A 17,625-nucleotide genomic window follows, 5' to 3' on the forward strand; every position below is an offset into this window, starting at 1 on the left:
ACTATGTTGGCCAGCTGGCCTAGAACTCCTGACCTCAGGTGATCTGCCCACCTCGGCCTCTCAAAGTGCTGAGATTATAGGCACGAGCCACTGTGGCTGGCCTCTTTTTTTAATTTTTTTTTTTCATTCCAGGTGGTTAAAATCACTTGATCACTCTCTTTGAGGCACCTGAAATCTGGATTTAAAACACCAGGGAAACATTGCAATGATTTTGCATAATTTTTTAGGTTGGAACAAATTGTTTCTTCAAGGAAGGAAAACATCTTCAATGAATCATGCTAATTCTTTCTCCTTTTATTTTCTTTTTTGACATGTAGCCAAAGATGAACTTTTTTCCTTTTTTATTTTTATCTATTTATTCACTTATTTTCAGATATAGCATCTCACTCTGTTACCCAGGCTGGAGTGCAATGGCGCAATCATAGCTCACTGCAACCTTGAGTTCCTGAGCTCAAGTGACCCTCCCTCCTCAGCCTCCCAAGTAGCTGGGACTACAGGCACACACCACCCCATCTGGCTAATTTGTTTACTTTTTGTAGATACAGGGTCTTGCTGTGTTGTCCAAGCTAGTCTCCAACTCCTGACCTCAAGCGATCCTCCCCCCTCAGCCTCCCAAAGTGTTGGGATTACAAGCATGAGCCACTGTTCCCAGCTGTTATTTTTTCTTTTTTTAATTAAAGCTGTTAATACTGAGGGATGTAGTATAAAACTAGCATCTGATTCTCTAAGCTTCTCCAGTACAAAATAGGAGCAAGTTGATGCTCCTTTATACTATCCCCAGAAAAGATAAGTCAATGTGTCCTCTAGGCCCCAAGAAAGGGCACAGGGCACAGAGCAAGTAAATCTTCTCTCCCTGACCCTGTTTGAGATTGTGAGCACAGTTCACCTTCCTAGCTCATAGCTGAATGTTTTCATGTTAGAAGCATGTTCAGTGACCCACTAAATAGGATCAAATATTTCATTTCATTCAGGAGATTTTCACAGGTGAAAGTCAAAGAATTTAAATATTCAGTGAACAATTTGAGTCCACCAGCTCAAAACAGGCAGAAGTTCAAACTCAACTAGAAGAGGTTTCCTTGTATAGTGGTTCAAGTCACTGCAATCCAAGACCAATCCGTTCTAGCCAAGGTTCTTGGTTCTGTAGACTGGCAGAATATGCCACCTCAAAATATGACACTTTGACATAAGAATTATTTTGAGCTGAAGTCAATTGAGAAGAAACAGATACAAGAAAAGCTCGCTGCACTCCCCATCTTAGACATAAATTTATGAATATTTTCTTCCTCCCCTCTCTATCAGGAAGAAAAAAAGTTAATCACTGGAGACAACTTTAGATTTTTATCTGCCTAGAGTCGGCCCCAGAGGAACCTGTGAAGCAAACTTTACTAATAGGCCTTTATCTGCCATTGGTTTCCCACGTATTTGTCTTCCCACAATTTGCTGCCCCTAGAGACTCAGGTCCTTTTCCTTTGTCTTGTCACTTCTCTAAAAAATGTACATGGCTGGATGCGGTGGCTTACGCCTGTATTCCCAGTACTTTGGGTGGCCGAGGTAGGCAGATCACCTGAGGTCAGGAGTTTAAGACCAGCCTGGCCAACATGATGAAACCCCATCTCTACCAACAAAACAAAAATTAGCTGGGCGAGGTGGCACGCACCTGTAATCCCAGCTACTCAGGAAGCCGAAGCAGGAGAATGACTTGAACCCGGGAGGCAGAGGTTGTGGTGAGCTGAGATTGCACCATTGCACTCCAGCCTGGGCAACAAGTCTCAAAAAAAAGAAACTGTCTCAAAAAAAAGAAAAAAAAAATGTATTCGTCCTTTGCTAAAATGCTGTAAGCCCATGTTCCAACCAAACCTTTGAGTTTATTCATCTCTGAGTGTTCCCACATGTAATTGCAATGCACGTGCTAATAAAATTCTGATTGTTTTATTTTGTTAATCTGTCTATATCAGTCCAGTGCATAGGGGCTCAACCAGAGAAGCCAGAAAGGTAATCAGAAAAAGAATTTGGTACCTTTCAAAAGTTCTGAACTAGGACTTTCTTGAAGAGACTCTGCTGTCATTAGAGGCAGCTCTAGAGCTCCTACCATACCTCCAGTGGCCCAGCCTATAGACTCAAGACATAGCCCCAACTCCTTTCTCTGCTCATCCAGGCAAGTGTCTACTTGCTCAGTCCCTGGACCTGCCAAATGGGGACCTAACTCCCAGACTATGTGGTTTCCCCTTGACCCTATTTACTGAAGAAATACTCTTTGAATCAGGGTGACCCATCAGTCCAGACCTCTGAGCCTCGCTTAATTAAATGAGTGCCCCAAGGATGGTCCAGGCCTCGACCAGCTCCACACAGAAAGCAGGGAGCTCTAAGCACTCCATCAGTAACACTGAGAGGTGAAGTCAGCTGGACTTCCTGAGTGGGGACTTGGAGAACTTTTCTGGCTAGCTAGAGGACTGTAAACACACCAATCAGTGCTATGTGTCTAGCTAAAGGATTGTAAATGGACCACTCAGCACTCTGTAAAATTGACCAATCAGTGCTCTGTAAAATGGACCAATCAGCAGGACATGGGTGGGGCCAAATAAGGGAATAAAACCTGGCCACCTAAGCCAGCAGCAGCAACCGCTCTGGTCCCCTTCCACGCTGTGGAAGCTTTGTTCTTTCACTCTTCACAATAAATCTTGCTGCTGCTCATTCTTTGAGTCTGCACCATCTTTAAGAACTGTAACACTCACCGCAAAGGTCCACGGCTTCATTCTTGAAGTCAGCGAGACCAAGAACCCACTGGAAGGAATAAATTCTGGGCACAATACCATCTATTATATTGTACACAGAAAGTTTTCACATTTGATAGTGCATTTGTACTTCACTATTGTTTGGGGAAGAGAAGTGTGGTAGGTAACATTACAGTCATTTTACAGAGGAGGATGCTAGGCCTTAGAAGAGATGTAGCTGGCTGGGTGCAGTGGCTCACACCTGTAATCCCAGCACTTTGGGAGGTTGAGATGGGCTTGATCACTTGAGGTCAGGAGTTCGAGACCAGCCTGTCCAACATGGTGAAACCCCGTCTCTACTAAAAATACAAAAATTAACTGGGCATGGTGGCACATGCCTGTAATCCCAGCTACTCAGGAGGCTGAGGCAGGAGAATCACTTGCACTCAGGAGGCAGAGGTTGCAGTGAGCCAAGATCGTGCCACTGCACTCCAGCCTGGGCAACAGAGCGAGACTCCATCTCAAAAAAAAAAAAAAAAAAAGAATTGTGGCTTTCCCAGTGTTTCCGGGCTAAAAGTTGGGAATTAAATGCAGGTCTCCTGACAGGCCTGGTGCCATAGATTAAGAATCTGCTGAGCCAGAGCATAGCAAATGGAGAAGAGGCCATGCTGAAGGAAGCTCCTGCACTCAGCCCTAGCCTCTCCTCCTGTTCCACTGCTCCCTTATCAGCACTGTTTTCCATCCACTCTTTCCACCCGCCTACTGGCTCCCCACGGGGTTTCCTATCTTTGCCCATCCTATCTCTAACTGTCCCGTTTGTCCAAATTTACCTCTTCTACCTCCTACTCTCTTCCTAATAATTTTGAAATTTTCCCTGACTGGCTGCCTTTGGGAGCTGATTACTTCTGTTTTTTACTAAGGGATGAGGGATGGATAGCTCCAGGTAATGGTGGCAGAACCTAAATGAATTCTTAACTGGCAACTCTCTGATAGCATAAGGAGATGAAAATGAATGCAACAGAGGATATTCCAGACAGTGGGTGGAGAGGCATGTTTTCACAAATACTGTGGCAGAGGCCACTAGTTTCTCCCAGTATCCATTCTGTCCTCTTTCAGCATCATAGAACACCCAATTCTTGACTGAGTGTGTGGCTCCCAAGAGTAAATACTTGCTTCTCAACCTCCCTTTTGGCTGTATTTGCTGTGTGGATAAGTGTTGCCAATGTGGAGTGAGTGGAAGTGATGTGTGCCACCTCTGGGCCCCACCCTGAAATGGAAGGGTTGACACATCCCTAATGACCAGCTGACACATGGACAGGGCAGCGAGCCATCCTTGATGCAGAACAGCTACGCAGAAGGAGCTGAATGCCTAGACACCATGGAGTCACGCTGGACTCATGTTTGTACCTGGGCTCAGTGAGAAACTACCTTGGTGATTTTTTATTCTTTGAGGTCTCTGTTAGGGCAGCTAAAATAACGTCCTAAATAATACCAGGGCCCTGCCTGCAAGTCTAAGACTATTTCATTCTTCTAGGTAGAAAGACTGTCCTTAGCCAAGAAGGGGTAGTTGGAGGTGTGCCTAATTCATCAGTGCCTAAAGGAGAAAGCCATTGAATCCTTGAGCTAGAAGAGGCTTGAAATGTAACTTAGCCTAAAGAGGGAAATTTATAAAGTTGGGAAAGATGGTCTGAGCTGTTGCCCACCTGGGGCTAATTGGAGTGCATGCCTCCAACTAAAGAAACTTAAATTTGATTTTTTGAAAGTTGTCTCCTGGCCTGGTGCAGTGGCTAACGTCTATAATACTTAAATGGGAGAGTTCCCTGACCCCCCTCAGAGACGTGTGACAGAGTGTGGCTCATCTCTTCGGCCACTGTGCACTCAAACCCCACAGAGGAGAGGGAGCATGCAGGAGCTGGGGCAAGCGCTTTTTGGCTCCAACCCCACAGTAGCATCTAGGGGTGGGTGTCTGCAACTCCTGAAGCCCCAGTGGGCATATTACAATACTTTTTTAGCTCTGCCATCACAGATGGCTTAAGTGTTAACTAGCTCAGTGCCCTCTTGGTACCCGGGTCCTTTTCCAGCATCCAGGAAGAATCAGGTCACATGGACAAATTGAAGGGTGGCAAATGAGGAGGATTTTATTGCCAGATGGAGGTGGCTCTCAGCGGGATGGATGGGGAGCTGGCAAGGGGATGGAGTGGGAAGATGATCTTCCCCTGGAGTTAGGCAGACCCGCAGCCAATCTCCTCTCCAACCATCCTCAGCCAAACTCCTCTCAACGTTCAGATGTTCCTTCCCTTCTCTCCTCTGCTGCACTCTTATGCTCCTCTGTTCTTCTGCTCGTGGAGCCTGAGGTTTGGGGTTTATATGAGTACAGGATAGGGAGCATGGTGGGGCAAAAGGCAACATTTGGGCACAAAAACAGGAATGCTTGTTCCCATTTAGGGCCATGGGTTCCCAAGCTTGAGGGCAGGGCCTTTGACAGGGAACCGCCCTCTTCTACACAGTATCTCCCTGCCTACTGTCTGTATCACTCCCAGCACTTTGGGAGGCTGAGGTGGGTGGATTGCTTGAGCTCAGGATTTTGAGACCAGCCTAGGAAACACGGAAAAACCCTATCTCTACAAAAAATACAAAAATTCACCAGGCATGGTGGCACGCACCTGTGGTATCAGCTACTTGGGAGGTTGAGATAGGAGGATTGCTTGAGCCCAGGTGGTCAAGGGTGCAGTGAGCCATCATCACACCACTGCACTCCAGCCTGGGCACAGTGGGAGACCCTGTCTAAAAAAAAAAAAAAAAAAGGAAGGAAGTTGACTCCCAAACAAAATAAGGACTTAGGCCAATTTTGGCCATGGGGCACCAGTCTTTGATTTAGATTTGGTCCAATTCATTATTGGAAGAGCAGGGGCACAAGGAGATCAAATTACTTTTCTAACATCACTGGCCCCTTAGAAACAGAGCTGTGCCTGGAATGCAGGTGCTCCACCTCTGGGACCTGTGCCCACCCTGCCTATTCCACTCTTCCAGCTTAACTCCAGGCATCTCTCCTTCCTGCCCCAGAACAAGCACGCATGGGGAGTCAAGTACTATTTTGATTCTGACTCAAAATTCTGCATTTAAGGAAAGATCCGTCTTCTTTCTCTACCTCTTCTCTTCCCAAACAATTCAGTCCTGAAGCCATTAGATGGGTGAGAAGGGTGCCTCCACGTCGCAAAGCTGTGCATGGGTGTAAGACCCTGAACTAGGTGATGAGGGCACTCACGTGAGGACAAGTCCAGCACCATCAGAACCGGAGAGAGGTGAGGAGGGTGTCCTCAGGGGATGGGAGATAAGTGATACACAGGGAGTGATCTACAAAAAAATGCATCAAGGGTAGTGAGGCAGGTTTCTCATCAGAGACAAGTTGCAGATACTGAAAGGAAACAAACTAAAAAGGAACGCTGTGGTGTTGGATAGGATTTGGAAGTTTTCATGTAAACTCACACTTGTCTATATAAACAGATTTAGAAATAAATGTAGATGTACATGTCTGCCAGCTGCAAGAGCCTGGGAGCAGTGACATCCCCACATCAACAGGCGTCTCTATACCAGACTCTCGCTTATAAACATGATGCTTTACCAAAAAAGATCTGGGCTCCTTGAAGAAATGGCTGATTCCAGGGCTGGGGCAGGAAAAGTGCAAACTGAGCCTGGAACATCTTGTACCAAAAAGAAAGGAAGTGCTCAGAGAAGGACAGAAACATGTTGAAAGGACAGTGAAGCCAGCTTGAAGGGAGTCCTGCTGGCCAAATCAGGGATATAAAAATTTATTTTGAGCATCAAAATAAGTAATGTAATAAATGGATTATAACTCATTGGATAAAATAGAAAAATTTAAGTACATACAAATATAAATAAGTGAATCAATGGAAAGTTTGATGGAGAGCAGGACATGTACATAGTTTCAAAGTATCTCCCTTCACAAAGACCTACTAATTTACAAAGGGTAACAGAGATGCTTCACAGTGGAGAATGCTGGCAGACACCACCTTAATCAAGAAATCAAAGTTAACATCATTGGTATGGGCAAACAGAAATCACGTCGCACACTGCCTGATAGGATGCAGGTGAGAATACGGTGTTTTTCTGTGAGTGTATGGCTTAAGATGCACACCTGAATTTAATTATGAGAAAACGTCAACTTGAGGGATGATCTATGAAATAAGTGGCCTGTAATTTCAAAAGCATGAAAGTCATGAGAAGACTAAAAGAGACTAAAGGGATATGACAACATACAAGGGGCAAAAGTTGAACGGGATCTGAGGATTAGATATTAGTAACACGTTGATATGATTTGGCTCTGTCTCCACTGAAATCTTACGTTAAATTGTGATCCCGAGTGTTGGAGGTGGAGCCTGGTGGAAGGTGATTGGATCACATAAGTGGTTTCTAATGGTTTAGCACCATCCCAGTAGTGCTGTCTCGTGATAGAGTTCTCGAGAGATCTGGTCGCTTAAAAGTATGTAGCACTTCCCCCCTCACTCTCTTCCTCCTGCTCTGGCCATGTGAAGACCATGCCTGCATCCCTTCGCCTTCGTCCATGATTATGTTTCCTGAGGCCGCCCCAGCCACACCTCCTGCACAGCCTGTGGAACTGTGAGTCAATTAAACTTCTTTTCTTATAAATTACCCAGTCTCAAGTAGTTCTTTATAGCAGTGTGAGAACAGACTAATACACATATCAATCCTAATTTCCTGATTTTGATGGTTGTATTGTAGATATGCAGGAAAATGTCCTTGTCTGTGGGAAATATACACTAAAGCATTTGGGAGTAACAGGGCCTCATAGCAACAACATTCTCAAATAATTTATGGGGAAAAGTTCTATGTACTTGCAACTTTTCTTTAAGTTAGTGATTATGTCATAATAAAAGACACTGCAGCCCCCACTGGCTGCTCTGAAAAGCCATCTTTGCATTGTTCCTCGTCCGCCTCCTTGCTCGCCGCAGCCGCCTCCGCCGCGCGCTTCCTCCGCCGCCGCGGACTCCGGCAGCTTTATCGCCAGAGTTCCTGAACTCTCGCTTTCTTTTTAAATCCCCTGCATCGGATCACCGGCGTGCCCCACCATGTCAGACGCAGCCGTAGACACCAGCTCCGAAATCACCACCAAGGACTTAAAGGAGAAGAAGGAAGTTGTGGAAGAGGCAGAAAATGGAAGAGACGCCCCTGCTAACGGGAATGCTAATGAGGAAAATGGGGAGCAAGAGGCTGACCATGAGGTAGATGAAGAAGAGGAAGAAGGTGGGGAGGAAGAGGAGGAGGAAGAAGAAGGTGATGGTGAGGAAGAGGATGGAGATGAAGATGAGGAAGCTGAGTCAGCTACGGGCAAGCGGGCAGCTGAAGATGATGAGGATGACAATGTTGATACCAAGAAGCAGAAGACTGACGAGGATGACTAGACAGCAAAAAAGGAAAAGTTAAACTAAAAAAAAAAAGGCCGCCGTGACCTATTCACCCTCCACTTCCCGTCTCAGAATCTAAACGTGGTCACCTTCGAGTAGAGAGGCCCGCCCGCCTGCCCACCGTGGGCAGTGCCACCCGCAGATGACACGCGCTCTCCACCACCCCACCCAAACCATGAGAATTTGCAACAGGGGAGGAAAAAAGAACCAAAACTTCCAAGGCCCTGCTTTTTTTCTTAAAAGTACTTTAAAAAGGAAATTTGTTTGTATTTTTTATTTACATTTTATATTTTTGTACATATTGTTAGGGTCAGCCATTTTTAATGATCTCGGATGACCAAACCAGCCTTCGGAGCGTTCTCTGTCCTACTTCTGACTTTACTTGTGGTGTGACCATGTTCATTATAATCTCAAAGGAGAAAAAAAACCTTGTAAAAAAAGCAAAAACGACAACAGAAAAACAATCTTATTCCGAGCATTCCAGTAACTTTTTTGTGTATGTACTTAGCTGTACTATAAGTAGTTGGTTTGTATGAGATGGTTAAAAAGGCCAAAGATAAAAGGTTTCTTTTTTTTTCCTTTTTTGTCTATGAAGTTGCTGTTTATTTTTTTTGGCCCGTTTGATGTATGTGTGAAACAATGTTGTCCAACAATAAACAGGAATTTTATTTTGCTGAGTTGTTCTAACAACAACAAAGAAAAAGACACTGCAAAAAAAAAAAAAGAAAAGTCAACATTTAAGAGAGTCAGGCAGGGAAGGCGAGCAAATAAGAGCTCTGCTATTTCAGGGGCACTATTGACATTCATAAGAATTCTAACTCTGAGGCCAGGCTACTTGGATTCAAATCTCAGCCCCATCATTTATCAGCTGTGTGACTTGGGGTAAGTTATTCAACCTCTCTGTGCCTCAGTTTCCAAATAAATAAAGTGAAGGTCATAATAATATCTATTTCCTAGGGTTATGAGAATTCCATGGGTTTATATTTGCCAAGTGCTTTGAAAAGTGCCTGGAACAGAGTAGGCATCAGGTAAGTGTAAATAAATAAAACGAATGACCCACGGAGTTGTTCAAAATGGAATAACCTCACACATATGCTCACTGCAGGGAAAGAAAAATGGATGGAAAATTTAAAAAAAAAAAAAATGTTTTGTTTTGTTAGGATAGGGTCTCACTATGTTGCCTAGGCTGGACTCAAATTTCTGGGCTCAAGCAACCCTCCGTCCTCAGCCTCCCCAAATGTTGGGGTTACAGGGATGAGCCATCACGTCCAGTCACATTTTTAACTTAAAAGATACAAACCTGCAATTACAGGCAGTAGGAAAGGCAAGTTACCAATGGTGCTGGAAAGTAAAGCAGCTCATAAATGTGGGGCATTGTCTGTTGAGTGCAAAAACTTTTCCATGGTGACCTCCTGGATACAAAGTCAACACAACTCACTTCCCTGCTAAACTGAGACGTTTCCTTTGACCAACAGTGACACCCACAGGCCAACACTGTAAAGACAATTTGTATCTGAATGTGGGCCAGATTTCTAGAACCCTGTAATTGCCAGGCTGTAAGGATTCTCAACAAGCAAATAGCAAACATTGAGTAGTTGTTGGATCTATGTTTCTATTTTCAAAACTAATCTACCTCAGGGAGTAAATCGTCTCTGCAATAATTTTTGCATAAGATGGGAAATCCCATTCACCATAACGACTGAGCCAGGCGCAGTGGCTCACAACTATAATCTCAGCACTTTGGGAGGCCAAGGCAGAAGGATCACTTGAGGCCAGGAGTTCAAAACCAGCCTGGCCAACATGGCAAAATGCTGTCTCTACTAGAAATACAAAAATTAGCCAGGCTTGGTGGTGTGCACCTGTAATCCCAGCTACTCGGGAAGCTGAGGCATGAGAATCACTTGAATCCAGGAGGCAGAGGTTGCAGTCAGCTGAAATAGCACCACTGCACTCCAGCCTGGGCAACAGACCCTGAAAAAAAAAAAAAAAAAAAAGAAGCAGAGAAAATCCAAAATTATAAAATATATAGGAATAAACTTAAAACTTGTTAAGACATTGCATGAAATAAACTACAGAATGTTGCTAGGAACTATAAAAATTTGATCAAAATATATATCATTGATGTTTTTAAGATCTGAGTATTATATATTAGTTCTTCCTAACTTATAAATTTGAGTCCAATAAAAATCCCAAGGAAATTTACTTTTTAAAAACCTGGAAAATGTTTCTAAATTTTATTTAGGAAAATAATTAAAACATTAAAAGCTGAAAACAAATGTGGAAAACATCTTCATAACAGTAGCCAACATTTATTAAGCCCTTACCATGTACCTACCAGGCACTGTTAACTTTTATAATTTCACTCTTTAATCCTAATAATTGTGTGGGACAGATATTATTAGCATCCTCATGCAGTGGAAATATATTGTTTAAGCTTAGCAGCATCTCTGTTTCTTACCTATGGTAACAACTAATTTATTTTAGGGGAATTATCTGTCCTTGATTTCAGCATTAGGACTATTAATCCAGGCGTTTTGCTCTCCCCTTGCCAAGGGGCAGGTAAATTACCCTAAAGGTAAATGATCCATGCTAGGTGAATTACCTGGTCCTTTCCTGCAGTTTTAATTTTGAGAAACAAAAAGCCTAAAAACAATTGAAGTTCACTCATTCTAGCAGTGACGTTTCTAGAAGACAGTTGATTTTTACCTGCTACCTAACTAGGTCCCTAAAGGAGACAAACGCAGGAAATGTCAGCAGAATTGCATCTCCACTTGCAGACTAAAGGATTAAAAAAAGGGAGTCACGTTAGCAGAATCTACAGAGCCACAGTAGAGGGGCCATCCAACAGGAGATGCAGACACAGAAAAAGGAATAAGCTTTCCAGCGTGATGTCGCTAGAGAAGGATCTCCTTCACGCCTCTCCAGAAGAGAAAACCCGAGAAGCTCCTGGTGACAAACCAATTCCTTCTTCATGGATGTGAAATGACCAGGATACTATAAAGTCACCATGCTCTTTTGCCATGCCCAAAGCTGTGTGTGTTGACTGTTCCACTGTCCTATCAGCCTATGGAAGGACAAGCAAAGCTCACAGAAGAATGTTCCTTAGTAGGAAGCAGCACTAAAAGCACCCTGAATCAGGATGAATGGGAAACCATTCCAATAAACATGTTTTGGATACATTTTCCTTAAAAAAAAAAAAAAAAAAGACAGTAACTACCACAGGCTGGCAGGGGCGGAGTGGGAAAATTAATACTCTTACATTTTTTTTCCGCTCTGATTTTCTACCACTGGCCAAACACAATTAGAAGCCAGAGGATAAAGCAAGCCCAGGTGAAGCGGACCGTAGAGATCAGCCCCAAAGGACGCACTGCAGGAGAATGTCAGAGAGTGGATCTGAGAGGCAAATTGGATCTGGGCTTTCCAAACAGTCCGTGTTTGCTAAAGACACAATTGGTTTCTGCAGCTTGCAACAAAGAAACCAAACTGATACAACCCACGTTACAGACAAGAAAATGAAGTTCAAAGAGATTAGGTTACTTTTTGCAGGTCACATAGATAATGTATGTAGGACTCTAAAACAATTTAAATAGAAGACATTTCAAAGATCACAGAATTAAATGTTATTTTCCCTGGAGTTAGTAACTGCCCTTTTTATTGCTTAATTTGCTCTGTATGTTTTTTTCTCGTATTGTAAAATACAACATAAAACTCACCATTTTAAAATGAGCAATTGAGTAGCATTTAGTATATTTGTAGAGTTGTACAATGACCACCGCTATCTAACAGAATCCTATAGAGCCACGGCAGAGGGGACACCTGACAGGAGATGTAGTCATAGAAAAAGGATTAAGTTTGCCCTTGAGTCTGCACATGGAAATGGCATTCTATTGATCTATAGACACACACATATATACCAATTACTGAATCAGGATACACAGCTAAAAACAGATCCTGTTATACGTAAGAATGCAGTGTACTATAAAAGAGGTATCAGTGTGAAAAGGATAACTCAATTGTCTAATTGGGCTTGAGGAATTATTTTTATTTTTAAAAGGGAAATTAATGTAGACAAATCATAACATGTACCCCAAATTCAAATGGATTAAAGACAAAAATGTCAACAAAACATTTGTGGACCTTTCCAATAGAAAAAAAAAGAGCAAACTCTAACTGCCACCAACATTTTAAATCTCGAATCCTATATTCAATTAATATGGGGATAAAGTTCTTCCCCTTGGATAGGAGAGATTTGGTTTGGTTTTCTTTTAATTTCCTCCAAAACAATCATTGGCAGGAAGCTTCTGCAGGATAGGCTCCAGCAAAAGAAGAGCATAAAGCAATAAAGAGAAAAACAGGATCCAGTGAACAAGAGACTGTAACATAGAAGAGCAGCAAAGTGGAGTCCAAGGATGACACCTGTGCAGCTGCCCTAGAGAGCGGCCGCATGGGAGCAGGGGGACAAAAGGCCCTTGGGGAGTCAATGCCAGGAAAAAAAGGCAAGCAAAACAAAGACTGAAACTGACACCAAGTAACTGGAAAATATTAATGATAGGCATGTGACACAGATCATCCAACTGTTTGGAAATTAGTAAGAGATTTCTGTTTATATGAAATATCCAGAATAGGCAAGTCCATAGAGACAGAAAGCAGAATCAATGGTGGCCGGGGCCTGGGGGGGTGGGGGGAGTGGGGAATGACTGCTTAATAGGTACAAGATTTTTGGGGGGGATGGCAATGTTTTGGATGGAACTAGACAGTGGTGATGGTTGCACAACTAGAAATATATAGGTAAATAAGAGAAAATTAGAAAAGTCAACAGTAGAAAAGTGGTTATTGTGGAATGGAATCAGGAGTTGGGTAGAGTGGGAAAGTGAGCTGCTAGTTTTTATTATAAGCATTCTAGCCCCATTAGAATTTTTTTTTTTTTAAAGACAGGGTCTTACTCTGTTGCCCAGGCTGAAGTGTAATGGCATGATCATGGCTTACTGCAGCCTTGACCTCCTGGGCTCCAGCAATCCTCCCACCTCAGACTCACGAACAGTTGGGACTGCAGGTGATCACCACTGCACTCGGCTAATTTTTGTATTTTCTGTAGAGACAGGGTTTCACCATGTTGCCCAGGCTGGCCTCGAACTCCTGGGCTCAAGCAATCTGCCCATCTCAGCCTCTCAAAGTGCTGGGATTACAGGCGTGAGCCACTGTACCTGGCCCCATTTGAATTTTTAACTGCAAGCAAGTATTACTTTGATCTTTAAAAATACACCTCACAATAAAGAAAAAGCAAAAAGAGATATATTTGTAACCTAACTTTCAAAACTTAAATTGGAAAAACTATAAAAGATCATATATTTTATTATATGAAAAACCTAAAACTCTGGTACATCAACATGTACAGTTTTTGGGACTGAAGATTAATGGCAGCCACCTGCATCTAATCTCTTCACACCTCCTCTTTTAAAATGTTAAGACCAACAAATAGCACAAGTAAAATGAAACGAGTCATTATGTGGAAGGGGAGGTAAGTGCACAGAGGGTAGAAATTGCAGAAATGGTCACCATTGCATGTCTCCAGAGACCTTAATAAGGGATTCAAGGTAAGCAAGTGAATCAAGTCGGGTGTAAAAAAAATAATAATAAAAATAAATGAGTGTGTTGGAGACCATAGGAATTTCATACAAATATTGAAACTGAAAACACTTAAAAAACATTCCAAATCAGCTTTCCAATCTGCAACCTTTGTTAGAATGAAGGCAACAGGAAAATGGTCTGAAAGTGCCAGGGAAGAGAAGAAGGACACTGAGCCCTTTTCGTCCCTTCAGCACTTTCAGGAGACAGAATGCCACAGAGAATTTTCCAGAGAGCTGGGCATGGTAGCGCACTCCTGTAATCCCAATAACTCAAGAGGTTGAGGCGGGAAGATCGCTTGAGGCCACGAGTTCAAGACTAGCATGAGCAATGTAGTACGACCCAATCTTTACCAAAAGAATCATTAGCTGGGCACAGTGGCATGCACCTGTAGTCCCAGCTATGGGGGAGCATGAGGTGGAAGGATAGATTGAGCCCAGGAGTTGGAGGCTGCAATGAGCCATTATTGCACCGCTGCACTCCAGTGTGGGCAAAACTGAGACACCCAAAAAAAAAAAAAAAAAAAAAAAAAGTGTTCTGTGGTTGCAGAGCAGGAGAGAGAGAGGAGGCTTAACAGATTCCCACCCTGAAAGAGAAAGTGGGAAGCGGAGTACGTAATAGCACTCAATTTCCTTAGAGAAAACTGCCTCCCCTCCATTGTGAGAAGTCTTCATCTGGAGGGCCTGCCTCCCCAATGCTGCAGCCAGGAGCTAGGTCTTCACCCACTTCCCAGGGAGTCACAAGAGCCTGGCTGCTAGGCTCAGCGACTGGATGCTCTCTCCAAGTACAGCAAGATCCTAAGCAAGTTAGGCTTTAGTGCCGTGGCAGAAGCAAGCATGCTAACACAATTCCCCACATCCACAATGGAGGCTGGGCATTGTCAGCAGTGGCGGTTGGAATACAGGATTTAGGAGGAGGTAGCAGTTATGAAATACTCAATATAACCAGTAACGAGCAGCACAAGACCCCTCGCACCTTCAAATATAAGACCAGTAATAACACAAATGTACATTTTAACTTGGGTAGTTAAAAATACTAACAAGTGATTTATATCTGCTAAATCAGCAAAAAAGTACAAAGAGGAACAAATTGAAGGCATATGTTTTAATGAACATTATAACCAAAAAAAACTGAGTCCTTGTGCTAGAAACACGTAGAAAAAAATTATAAAATTGTTTCAAAGAAAGCTTTCAGAATCAGTTTTACCTAAAACCTATAGCTAAGATTAGCACTCCCACCTACCTTCACCCATGATTTCTTCCTGCCAACCTTCTCTCAATAGCTGTATCATTAGCATTTGGCTTGATTCATGTTCAATTTTGACAACAGCATGTCTAGTTAAATACTACTCGCAGCTGGCCATGGGACATATTATGAACACCTTTGCTTCCCAGATACATTTACAATTGTTTAGTTTTTCATTTGCTTACTACTCTGGGCCATAATTTAACCCCAAATTATTTGCCATTTATCCAAATCTCCACATCCTGATGGATCAGGTTGTCTACAAATGTCATCTTGTTCAAAGGTCTCTGTTCCAGTCCAACCTGGCAGGAGTAGAGGGGTACCATGCAGAGGGGGATCAGAGAGTGCCAGGAAGAAAGGAGAACAGGGGCCTCTGGACTGAACCATCCCAAAGACTCCTGTGCAGCTTCCTAATGAGAAGAGGTAAGACTGTCAGCAAAGAGAAAGTGAACTTTGCCCAGCTCTCTATGACCACACGCTGCCACACACACTGAGGATTGAGAACAGATCCAAGGGCAACTGCAGACACCTAAAGCTAAAGAAAATGGTCTAAGGTTGTATTAAAAAATCCAGATGCACTTTTTTTTTTTTTTTTTTGGAGACAGGATCTCACTGTTGTCCAGGTTGGAGTGCAGTGGCGCAATCTAGGCTCACTGCAACCTCCGCCTCCTGGGTTCACACAATTCTCCTGCCTCAGCCTCCCAAATAGCTGGGATTACAGGCGCCCACCACCACACCAGGCTAATTTTTGTATTTTTTGGTAAAGAAGGAGTTTCACCATATCGGCCAGGCTGGTCTCAAACTCCTATCCTCTAGTGATCCACCTGCCTCAGCCTCTCAAAGTGCTGGGATTATAGGCGTAAGCCACCTCGCCCAGCCTCCAGATGCACTTTGTATACAATTCTGCTCAGGCAGTTTTGGCCTCAGAGTCCTCCAGCAGGTGAAAGACTCCAACACAGGAACAAAATCTTTGTCTACCCCACAAATCTCTTCCAGGTTGACACAGCCTTCATAAGCAAGAGCCACGACTGTGATGAATGCCTGTTGTCATTTTAAGCACTGCAAGTTATTCCACATGAATACTGAACTATGGTCCAAGCATATAAGGGAATGCATCTCCCTTTCAATCACACGCCATCCAATGCATGCCATAGGTGGGTAATGTCAAGCAATATTCCCCCACCGAATCCTTTGCTTGGTCAGGAGACACCCTGTATCTACTGCAAAGACTTCTGTTTTCTCCTCTGTTCTGTATTTTCCCAAATTCCTACCCTGGTATGTACTCTTTTTTCTAATTACAAAATAATCATTAACTTCTAAAAAGCCATGTACAACTAGTTGACATAAAAATCCATCTAACCCATCTGTTAGTAAATATGACTATGTTGTAACAATTTTATTTTGATTTTAAAAAAAGGGGTCTCTTGATTTAATCAGGGCCTTGGGGTCATAGGGGGATTAGTCACTGTCACAGTCATGGTGATGCCTTTATTCAGGGAAAACTTTAATATTCTTTGTCTTCTTCAAAAACAGCTGCCGGAAAACTTCAAATTAAGGAATGTTCATCTAAAACACCTTTACTGAAACTTGATTCCTTGGGCCAGAGGAAGGTCTTTACTGTAGTTGATAGTACTAGTGGGAAAAAATGAACAGAATTAATGATAGTACATACATAACAGAAGATTTTCATGCCCACTTTTAAAACGTAGCAGATCTGTATATTTTAACAAGGTAAGATCTCCAAGTTACAACTTTTTAAGACAAACCTTTAAGATAAAAGACAATGTTAGTATTGGTCTCATTTTATTTAAAAGAAAAAAGAGAGAAACATAAAAATCTGGAAAGACAAATATCACACATGGTTTTTTGTTGGTTGGTTTTTTGGTTTGTTTGTTTTGTTTTGTTTTGTTTTGAGACAGGGTCTCACTCTGTTGCCCAGACTGGAGTGCAATGGCATGATCTCGGCTCACTGCAACCTCTGCCTCCCAGGCTCAAGCCATTCTCCTGCCTTAGCCTCCCGATTAGCTGGGATTATAAGCACCCGCCATCACGACCAGCTAATTTTTGTATTTTTAGTAGAGACGGGGTTTCACCATGTTGGCCAGGCTGGTCTTGAACTCCTGACCTCAAATGATCCACATGCCTCGGCCTCCCGAACTGCTTGGATTACAGAAATGAGCCACTGCAGGTATGGATCACCTGAGGTCAGGAGTTCAAGACCAGCCTGGCCAACATGGTGAAACCCGGTCTCTACTAAAAAATGCAAAAATTAGCCACGCGTGGTGGTGCATGCCTGCAATCACAGCTAGTTGGGAGGCTGAGGCAGGAGAATCGCTGGAATCTGGGAGGCAGAGCTGAGGCTGCAGTGAGCTGAGATCAGGCCACTGCACTCCAGCCTGGGTGACAGAGCAAGTCTCCATCTCAAAAAAAAAAAAAAAAGGTGTGCCATCAAAAGTGCAAGAAACAGCCCAGCATGGTGACTCACGCCTGTAATCCCAGCACTTTGAGAGGCCAAGGCAGGCAGATCACCTGAGGTCAGGAGTTCAACAACAGCCTGGCCAACATGGTGAAACCCCATCTCTACTAAAAATACAAAAATT

General features: G+C 43.2%; 2 protein-coding genes and 1 long non-coding RNA gene across 11 annotated transcripts in view; 2 read left to right on the forward strand and 1 right to left on the reverse strand.

The window, feature by feature from the left end:
- Positions 1-7,236: 7,236 nt before the first annotated feature.
- Positions 7,237-15,660, forward strand: LOC141407056 (uncharacterized). The gene is made up of 2 exons (XR_012414043.1): positions 7,237-7,349; positions 15,309-15,660. It is a non-coding gene; the product is annotated as an uncharacterized lncRNA (long non-coding RNA).
- On the forward strand, positions 7,636-8,829 carry LOC102120395 (prothymosin alpha). Its single transcript, XM_005557652.4, has one exon. The coding sequence runs from the start codon at positions 7,820-7,822 to the stop codon at positions 8,150-8,152; it is 333 nt and encodes a 110-aa protein (XP_005557709.3). The 5' UTR covers positions 7,636-7,819; the 3' UTR covers positions 8,153-8,829.
- The window catches only part of ALDH7A1 (aldehyde dehydrogenase 7 family member A1), a 54,855-nt gene continuing 52,099 nt past the window's right edge, over positions 14,870-17,625 (reverse strand). For 5 of the 9 annotated variants that reach the window (XM_045394183.2, XM_005557653.4, XM_065546699.1 and 2 more), the window contains one exon: positions 14,870-16,657. In XM_045394183.2, coding sequence (XP_045250118.2) covers positions 16,603-16,657 — 55 coding nt within the window. In that variant the 3' untranslated portion in view covers positions 14,870-16,602. The remainder of the gene's footprint in view (positions 16,658-17,625) is intronic. The other 4 variants (XM_065546701.2, XM_065546700.2, XM_045394185.3 and 1 more) reach the window with 1 other exon arrangement.

The sequence above is a fragment of the Macaca fascicularis genome, chromosome 6, assembly GCF_037993035.2.
Source record: "Macaca fascicularis isolate 582-1 chromosome 6, T2T-MFA8v1.1".
NCBI lineage: Eukaryota > Metazoa > Chordata > Mammalia > Primates > Cercopithecidae > Macaca > Macaca fascicularis.

What these genes read in the sequence shown, in the direction of transcription:
- LOC102120395 (XM_005557652.4), top strand. Translation starts at nt 7,820, where the DNA reads ATGTCAGACGCAGCCGTAGACACCAGCTCCGAAATCACCACCAAGGAC.